This window comes from Nicrophorus vespilloides, unplaced genomic scaffold (assembly GCF_001412225.1).
Source record: "Nicrophorus vespilloides isolate i.1.1-1 unplaced genomic scaffold, Nicve_v1.0, whole genome shotgun sequence".
NCBI lineage: Eukaryota > Metazoa > Arthropoda > Insecta > Coleoptera > Silphidae > Nicrophorus > Nicrophorus vespilloides.
Window position 1 is genome coordinate 54,629 of NW_017097108.1, and position 10,576 is coordinate 65,204.

The 10,576-nt window shown below is 29.8% G+C and overlaps 1 protein-coding gene across 4 annotated transcripts in view; it reads left to right on the forward strand.

Moving 5' to 3' along the window:
- The window catches only part of LOC108558942 (apoptosis-resistant E3 ubiquitin protein ligase 1), a 31,281-nt gene that overhangs the window by 12,846 nt on the left and 7,859 nt on the right, over positions 1-10,576 (forward strand). For 2 of the 4 annotated variants that reach the window (XM_017916039.1, XM_017916040.1), the window contains exons 1-3: positions 443-534; positions 9,943-10,099; positions 10,158-10,363. In XM_017916039.1, the coding sequence (XP_017771528.1) occupies positions 501-534; positions 9,943-10,099; positions 10,158-10,363 (397 nt within the window). In that variant the 5' untranslated portion in view covers positions 443-500. Of the gene's footprint in view, positions 1-442; positions 535-9,942; positions 10,100-10,157; positions 10,364-10,576 lie in introns of those variants that run through there. The other 2 variants (XM_017916037.1, XM_017916038.1) reach the window with 1 other exon arrangement.

The window sequence follows — 10,576 nt, forward strand, 5'->3', positions numbered from 1 at the left end:
CTCCCTTTTTCCGTCCACCTTTTTTCGTTTCTGCAAAACTCCTTCCAATCCATTACATTACAATTATTTGTTCCTACCATCTCTCGTTCACCTCTTTTTCACCTTTCATCAATCCACAAAAAAAAAGAAACTTCACTCTTTCCAAATAGTGCTGCAAAGCTGGAAGGGTGCGATGCATGCGACGACGGCGGCCCGAATTCCGCGGAGATCCTAGGGGGCCCTGGGTCGCCGCGCGCCGCCCTCATCCACCGCCTCCCATGACCCCGTTCAAATTCGAAAAACGTCCCCGTCCGTCTTTCCTCCTCCGAAACCGACATCATCCCCAGGAAATCTTGTACTTTTTCAACTACTGCAACTTTGTTTTCGCTCTTCGAATTTTCGTTTCCTCTTCGTCTCCGTCGTTGTTGTTGTTGTTGTTATTTTGTTACCACGCGACCATGGAATCCCCCTCGACGCCAGTCAGCAGCTGGGGGGACGAAACGGAGATTTGCTCAATCGGCATGACCATACAACCGTCCAACAGTGCCTCATCCGGTAAGCACTAATAAAAACAAAGAAACTGATATCAAACGTAACTTAACTATTTAACTTAATAACATATCAATTTCGCGTCATTACACATAAAATCACCATCATTATACATAATTTACCTAAAACTTCTTCTAAGAAAAAAGTGTTAAAATAACACAAATTACAGTATTTTTTTTCTCTAAATGAAATCCTGATTTCGTAAATAGACTTAACTTTCTTTAGTTAAGCTCACAATAAACTAAGATACACGATAATATCTGAAATGATATTTCATTTTCAGTTTATGCAAGTAATCACCATCATTATACATAATTTACCTAAAACTTCTTCTAAGAAAAAAGTGTTCAAATAATACAAATTACAGTATTTTTTTCTCTAAATGAAATCCTGATTTCGTAAATAGACTTAACTTTCTTTAGTTAAGCTCACAATAAACTAAGATACACGATAATATCTGAAATGATATTTCATTTTCAGTTTATGCAAGTAATCACCATCATTATACATAATTTACCTAAAACATCTTCCATATATTATTCTAAGAAAAAAGTGTTGAAATAACACAAATTATCCAAAATGAAATCCTGATTTCTTAAAAAGACTTAACTTTCTTTAGTTAAGCTGACAATAAACTAAGATACACGATAATATCTGAAATGATATTTTATTTTCGGTAGTTGATTTCGACTTGATGCAATCAGTTTACTTCATTATATATGATTTACCTAAAAACTTCTTTCTTACATTATTCTAAGAAAAGTGTTCAAATAACACAAATTATAGTCATTTTTTTCTCTAAATGAAATCCTGATTTCTTAAATAGACTCTAACTTTCTTTAGTTAAGCTCACAATAAACTATTTATAAACTGCACGATCATATCTGAAATGATATTTCATTTTCGGTAGTTAATTTCGCGTTGATAAAATCAGTTTCTGCAAGTAATCACCTTCAGTATATATAATTTCCCAAACTTCCACGAAACTTATAATACATTCACCTAAACTTCTCCTTCAAATAACACAAAAATTATAGTCATTTATTTATACCTTTCGATCAATTATCCAGTAAGTTTCACCACGAAATTGTACATATTTCAACAGAAACATAATTTTTCATAACCAAAATACGATTTTTTTTTAATAATTGAGAATAATTGAGAAGATAACGTTTTTCAGTTAATTAACTCGAAAATTTTGTTCTATACAAAATACAATTTTTTTTCCTGTAATTTCTTATAATCTACGACTCATTTTTCTTTTTTGAAATAACAAACGATTTTCGGTTTCACATTCAAAGTAATCATATTTCAGCTACAAATTTATGAAATGTAATCATGAAATCACGAATTTACGTTGTTTAAATTCGTGCATTGAATAATTTCATTTTAGTTTCTATTCAAACATATTAATTGTTCGACTTCAACTATTGTTTGATTGTTATGCAAATTAATATTAATCAAATTATTTCATTTCAATTATATATCATTTGTGTAATTAATTATATTCATTTTTTTTTTACAATTTTTTTCATAAAAACCATTCATTTTTTTTATAAATATAATTTGCACTTTTGCATGTGATCTGAAAACATGTAAATAGTAAATAAAAGTGAAATTTAGTTAAGTATTTCTTATAAATAATTGGATTCTTTGGAAAAATTGATTGAATTTTACATTTTGTTGGATATTTGTTAATCTGAACATGTATTTCAGTAATAATTAACTTTGTTTATATAGTAAAACCTCGTATAGTGCGCTTATAATCCGCACTGTTCGAAACCGTACTTAATAATATAAAAATGAACCGCACAAAAAGAGACTTGACTGTATAAAGAGAAAGAAATTGGATAAAACAAATAATTGTATGTGTATATTTTTTTTTGAATTTGTCTTTACTTTACTTAATAGCAATTTAGTTTATTTTGAAATTTTCAAACCGTACTATAGTGAATCGGAGCCGCACTATGCGAGGTATTGCTGTTTATTTTTTAAGTCTTAAAAATTCATTCATTTAAAATCAATTTTTATGTAGATACAAATGAAAATATTTTCTTACATTCATCTATATTCTCTTATTTCGTCACCCATTCACAGCACACGTTGTTTAACTCTCGTTAATTTTGAATGTATTTACTTTTGAAAAGAAGCAGTATGAAATATTTTGTTGGACTGAACAAGAATTCTTCTATTTTTTTTTAATATACATGAGTAATAATAACTAATCTTTTGTAGGTGTGTGTCTGTGTATGGATGTAATCATGAATTCCATTCACAGCAGAAAAACCGCTCCATTTCGAATCTTTTTCACCCATTTTTCATTCGACGCACACCGACGAATCTTTACAAAAGATTTCTAGATTTCATCGCAGTAAATCAATTTCTATTCCCGCAAATAAAACGAGAGAGAAAATAAATGAAAAGAAAGAAAAATAAACAACAAAACAAATCATAGCAGTCCTGGCGTGAATGCAAAAATCTCACAACAAAGAAAGGATATTTCATTTAAAACTTTGTAAAAAAAATTCAGTTTTCATAAATTTGAAATATTAATATTATTTGTTAATTAAATTTTTTTATCACCCGTCCAAACTGCTTAATTTTCTGAAATATTTTGACAATTAAATCTTATAGGAGGCGATGATTATCATCTTGAACTGTCAAACTTTTACATGATACAGAATTTTTCATTAAGAATATGAAAAATTGTAACATTCAAATGCATACATTTTTCAAAGCTCGTAACAAAATTTCAAAGTTTCGAGGATAAAGAACAAGTTATACAGAAAAAAAAATTCTGTCGTCCCATTTTCAATTCAATTCCATTGTACTTTAAGAAGTTTCATAATTTCTTCGGCTCTCATCTCCTTCTTCGAAAGTGTTGAAACGTAATAATGAAAGGTATTAAATTTGCACGGGAAGAAAGGCCGTTTTCGCGTAATTTTTCGCGCTCTCACCTCCGACCGACTACCATAACAAAAGGTGGATTCATTTCGTCGCCAAACAACTTTTGTATTCACATCGCAATTTTAATTTAACGATCCATCAATTATCCTAACGAGATTTTAACGATTCATTAAAAAATTAACAACTATTTTAATTGCTTATTTAAATTTGAATTTATGAAGTATTGGCATAATTCATAAAAAGAATTTAGAAATATTAAAATATTTTTGTTTTTTTGGGTTAATTGTCAAATTTTATATTTGACACTATTAAATTGACAAATTTGTCTTTGACGTAAATCTGTCATAGGCTTATTAATGTCAATTGTCAAATTTGACATTGACATTAAATACGATTTTACTTGTTTATATCATCAAATTCAATGAATTTGAAAGTATTGCAATAGTTTGATCAACTGTTAATTATCAAATTTGACATTGACGTAAACTAAATATCAACAGTAAATCTGATATAAGTTTATTAATGTTAATTGTCAAATTTCATATTGACATTAGTTAATTATCAAATTTGACATTCTCATTAGATATGATTTCAGTAATTTATATCATTTAATTCAATTAATCTAGCAAAATTGCAATATCAATGGTCAAATTTGACATTGACACAATATTCATCCATGTTAATATTAATTGTCAAATTTGACTTTGACGTAAGCTAAAGAACAATAGTAAATCTGATATAGGCTTATTAATGTTAATTGTCAAATGGATTTGGAAGTTTTTCATTAGTTTGTTCAATTGTCAAATTTGACATTGACGTAAACTAAATATCAACAGAAAATCTGATTTAATCTTTTTACTGTTAATTGTCAAATTTGATGTTGACATTAGCTAATTGGCAAATTTGACATTCTCATTCGATATGATTTCAGTTATTTATATCATTTAATTCTATGTATTTGGAAATATTGTAATACTTGTTCAAGTATTACAATATTAGTTGTCAAATTTTATATTGACGTATGCTAATTGTTAAATTTGACACTGACTCAAGTTAATTGTCATTTCTGACATTGACATATGCTATTTGTTAAATTTGTCATTGACGTATGCAAATTATTAAATTTGACAATGACGTAAATCTGACATAGGCTTATTAATGTCAATTGTCAAATTTGACATTGACGTAAGCTAAATATCAACAGAAAATGTATCATATCATACGTTTATTAATGTTAATAGTCAAATTTCATATTTATATTAGTTAATTATCAAATTTGACGTTCTCATTAGATATGATTTCAGTTATTTATATCATTTAATTCAATGTATTTGTTCAACTATCACAATGTTAATTATTAAATTTGACATTGACTTAAGTTAATTGTAATTTTTGACATTGACGTATGCTAATTGTTAAATTTGTCATTGACGTATGCAAATTATTAAATTTGATAATGACGTAAGTAAATCTGATATAAGCTTATTAATGTTAATTGTCAAATTTAATATCGACATTAGTTAATTGTTAAATTTGACATTGACGTATGCTAATTGTAATTATTGACATTGACGTAAGCTAATTGTCAAATTTGATTATGTCATTAAATGCAGCAAATCTGGCAATGTTGCATTAGTTGCAACTCTGTAATTGTTTCAAAATTACATGAACTTGCACGTTTTTTCGTAAATAATTTAAGTTTGTCTTTAATGATATTTCACAATTATCTAGCAAAAAAAATTGTACTTTAATTACAAATAATGAATGGTACTTATCATCATAATTAATGTGCAAAAAAAAAATGTCGTGTGTTTTATGCAAAAATCAGGAAAACGCATAAATTAGTTTTCTTTCTTTATTTTGTTTTTCTCTCACTCTCTTTCCAATTACCTTCAAGACCACAGTTTGCACTTTGAAATGCAATCCACTTTGTGTACAAACTTGTATTTCGTTTTCACATGCAGAGTAATATTTATAGGAATCAAAACCTCGATTCGGATCGCGTGCTCTTTCCTTCTTTATCATCCTCTTCCATTTACGATCGGGACGACCTTCCGAGGCCCAATTCGGAGGGCAACGGTCCAACGTTTTCCGACGAACAGAAAGAAAAGGACGAGAGAAATTTATGTCCTCTTTTATCCTTGAAGGATGAACTCTGATGAAAAAGGTTGGTGGGGGGTAAAAATAAAGAAAATTTCGCTTTGTGATCTAGCGAAAGAAATGCAAGGTAAAAACTTTTATGTTCATATTTCTTTTTTTTTTATCCACACTGTGTGTGGTTTTCGTGAAAAGCAACTTTCTTTCCTCGCAGCAGCTGTAAACCGTTTCCGAGTTTGGCGAACTTTTGCTGCATGTGAAAAACGATTGCGGCGCATACACAAACAATCGATTCGTTTCCGGTTTTTGGTGCAGAATTTAGATGGTCTTCGTGCCAAAAAATTGTATGAGTACTCTTGGATCCGCCGGCCCGAGATTCGCGTTAATTAATCAAAGACAATGAATCTACACAATAGACGTGCGTCATTCCCCAAAAATGATCCAAATAGTTTACTCACCACTTCAAATACAGACGAGTATTATCATTTACAGAGCGAAAACAAACAAAAAATACGTTTATTTTCGGAACAGTTATCACCTTCTTCATTTCGGAAACATTTGTTCTGTTTATTTGCACGCACACTTAATCCCGGTTTTGTTTATACGTATCTCGTCTACACAAAAATATGGTTCTCAAAATCACTGATTCCATAATTCGTAATGCAAATACATTATTTTTCTCAGTTTTATTGATCTAATTTGACATTTATTATTTTTATCCAATGTTCACAGTAAATATGTCATAACCTTATTAGTGTTAATTGTCATATTTGACATTGACATTTATTATTCTTATACAAATGTCAATAACAAATCTGACTTTAAGCTATTACTATTAATTGTCAAATTTGAAATTGACATTTAAATATCAACAGTAAATATGACATAACCTTAGTAATGTTAATTGTCGTATTTGACATATAAATTTATTATTCTTATTCAAATATCAAATATCAGTAAATCTGACATTAAGTTATTATTGTTAATTGTCACATTTGACATTGACATTTACTATTTTTATCTAATGTTCACAGTAAATATGTCATAACCTTATTAGTGTTAATTGTCATATTTGACATTGACATTTATTATTCTTATACATATGTCAATAATAAATCTGACATTAATCTATTACTGTTATTGTCATTACTGTTATTTGTCAAATTTGACATTGATATTTATTATTGTTATCAAATGTTCACAGTAAATATGTCATAACCTTGTTAGTGTTAATTGTCAAATTTGAAATTGACATTTAAATATCAACAGTAAATATGACATAACCTTAGTGATGTTAATTGTCATATTTGATATATAAATTTATTATTCTTATTCAAATATCAACAGTAAATTTGACATTAAGCTATTCTTGTTAAGTGACAAATTTGACATTGACATTTACTATTTTTATCTAATGTTCACAGTAAATATGTCATAACCTTATTAGTGTTAATTGTCATATTTGATATTGACATTTATTAGATGTCAACGGTAAATTTGACAAAAGCTTATAAATGTTAATTGTGAAATTTGACATTGACATTTATTATTTTTATCGAATGTTCACAGTAAATATGTCATAACCTTATTAGTGTTAATTATCATATTTGACATTGACATTTATTATTCTTATACAAATGTCACTAATAAATCTGACATTAACCTATCGCTGTTAATTGTCAAATTTGCCATTGACATTTAATATTCTTATCCAAATGTCAACGGTAAATTTGACAAAAGCTTATAAATGTTAATTGTGAAATTTGACATTTATTATTTTTATCCAATGTTCACAGTAAATATATCATAACCTTATTAGTATTAATTGTCATATTTGACATTGACATTTATTATTCTTATACAAATGTCAATAAAAAATCTGACATTAAGCTATCGCTGTTAATTATCAAATTTGCCATTGACATTTAATATTCTTATCCAAATGTCACTAATAAATCTGACATTAACCTATTACTGTTAATTGTCAAATTTGATATTGACGTTTATTATTGTTATTCAAATGTCAATGTCAAATCTGATATAAAAACTTGAAAATTGACTCTTAACATATCGGTAATATCTTTTGAATTCGGTGTAACCTTGATTGATGATTTGAAAACAAATATATTGTTCCATTAATCAATCAAACATGTTTCGATTTAGCTACAACAACTGTTTGTGTGTGTGTTTTTTGTTATATTGACTTTGAAAATAAATAGCTATTCAATAGGGAAAAGAGCAAAATGGAATGACGTTGAAAGGATGGAGGCGAAAAAAAAAAGGACTAATGTTGAGTAAAACGCGCGAATTCGCTTTCTTCTCCCGCAGGACTTTGAACGGTCGCCAGGATTTCAATATAAATCTTTTGTGGCATGGGAAGGAAGGAAGGGTCGCTCCATCATTCGGTAATGGACTGCGATCGTTTTTCATATTAATGGATACGAAATCGTTGTTAATAGTTTTGAGGAAATGCATTGAAACAAAAGTCGTTGACAAATTCAAATCTGAAATCATATGTCAATTTTGATGGTGAATTACGTGAATAGCAAAAGTGTTATGTTTATAAAAGTGCACTTGTTTCAATATTTGTAGATTTATCTTTAATTTGACTATAAAGTGTTAATTATGTCTTTAATAGTTTTGAAGAAATTAGTTGAAATAACAAAGGTCATTGATAAATTTTGAAACTAGACAAAAATCATCAATTACGTGAATTCCAATAAAGTTAAAGTTTTGCAAGTATGTTTATTTTAATCTTTATAGATTTATCTTTAATTTAACTATAAAGTGTTCATTTTATCGCTAATAGTTGTGAGAAAATACGTTCAAAACAAAAGACATTACAAGTTGTAAACGAAAACATGTATCAAGTTTGACAGTGAATTACGTGAATATCAAAAGTGTTATGTTTATAAAAGTGCACTTGTTTCAATACTTGTAGATTTATTTTTAATTTGACTATAAAGTGTTCATAATCTCTTTGGTAGTTTTGAAGAAATTAGATGAAATAACAAAGGTCATTGATAAATTTTGAAACGAGACAAAAATCATCAATTACGTGAATTCCAATAAAGTTAAACTATTGCAAGTACGTTTATTTTAATCTTTATAGATTTATCTTTAATTTAACTATAAAGTATTAATTATGTCTTTAGTAGTTTTGAAGAAATTAGTTGAAATAACAAAGATCATTCAAAATTGTTGAAACGAGACAGAATTCATCAATTTTGATGTGAATTTCAATAAAATTACACTTTTGCAAGTATGTTTATTTTGATTTGCATACATTTATCTTTAGTTTGACTATAAATTATTAAGTGTATTTTTATTAAAAAAAATTTAGAATTTTGGTAAAACCAACGTCAATAAATTAAATCTCTACTGATGAATATTATTGAATCCGGCGATTGATCAAGTATAGTGTGGATGCGTCTTTATGCGATTTTCAAAAATATCAAAAAAAAAAAATATTGTAAAAGAAAATTTTACTATTGTAAGAAATTGTTTTTACCTGAAAGTGAAAATATTATTTTTTTTTAACTATAATTACTAAAAAAATACGACAATTTGCAACGAAACGTATGCATTGATTTGAATTATTGAGTGTCGAAGGATGCGAATTTCGTATGCGGCGGCGGCAGCTTGCTGAGATCAAAGTGAAACCCAATATCATTTACCGTGTCGCCGATTGGTTGGGGGGGCAATCGTGCAACACATGTTGCATACGTGCAGCATCCGTTGATTGTGGGGACATCTATCATAATTCCGGGAGTGCGGTATATAAATTTATTATTGATTCAGTTTCCGCATAAAATATTGTTGCGTCGACGTCGAAAACGGGTGTGTGTTTGAGGGTAAAGCAGCATAAAATTGATGGTTTTTCTCTCGTCGTCGTCGTCGTCGTGCAAAGAAGTAGTGAACAGTTGCGTTTAGCAGTTTCGAAATATTGATTGGGCAAACAAATTACCGGTTTCTATTTTCGTGTAGTAACACACTCGGAAAGGGCGCTCACAGCGAAGGCATGCATAAGTAACGACTTCGTGTATGATATTAATCGAATTTCCATCCATCTCGATAAAAAGGTGTATGCGAATGCTTTAAGAGAGAGAGACAGAGAGTGAAAAGTGGTCAATATATTTGTTTCCATTTATAAATTCGGTTTCACAACTACTCTGCACGCTACTGAAATTATCCGCACAAAGGTCAGCCGGTTTTCTTCGTTATTTTATTTGTTTGCTAAGTAATTCCACGATCATTTATTATTTCTGAAACCTTGGTACCCATTTTTCTTCTTCATCTTCAATGACACACACACATATACTCTATACATTCTAGACTGGAGGTTTTTTTTTGTACCTTTGAAGAATGTATGAATGTTTACATAGTTTCAATGTTGTTCTTGCATTGCAGGTATTTCCCAGTTGACCCAGTGCGGACAATTGGGAGATCTTCCGGAACTTCCCGCGCCCGATGAGCAGAGGCTGCAGAAGGCGGCCGCCCTTCTACAGCAGCGCCTCGTCCTCAGGCAGTGGCTCACCAAACACAACCTGCAGAACTATTATCCAAGGTCAGTTGTCAACAAATAACAACTTTAACATCAGCAGGATTTTTCTTTGTATTTGCAGGCTGCTCAGTTTGGAGGTGGCGAGCTTGGAGGACGTCTACTGGTTCGAAGATTCCAAAGCGCAGCAGGTGCTGCAGAAGGACTTTCCGACGTGGACGACGGCCAGACAATCTTTGCCCATCTCCAAGCAACGGTTGGAATCGCTGAAGGCCGATCTGTGGTCGGAGGTGGTCAAGACAAGCAGCCATCAGGATGCTTGGACTTGGGGTGAGCAAATCTAACTTTACAAACGTATAAACTTGACAAGTAACAAGTAATTTTTACAAACATTTCCAACGTTTTCCTACAGTTTAATTTAAACAACTACAAGTAATTTGATACTTGACAAGTATTTTATAAAGTATGTAAGTAAGTAAGATATTTGACAGCTTCAGCAAAAATATCCTTTCGTTTATTGATTCATTTCACTTTTTCAAAGAT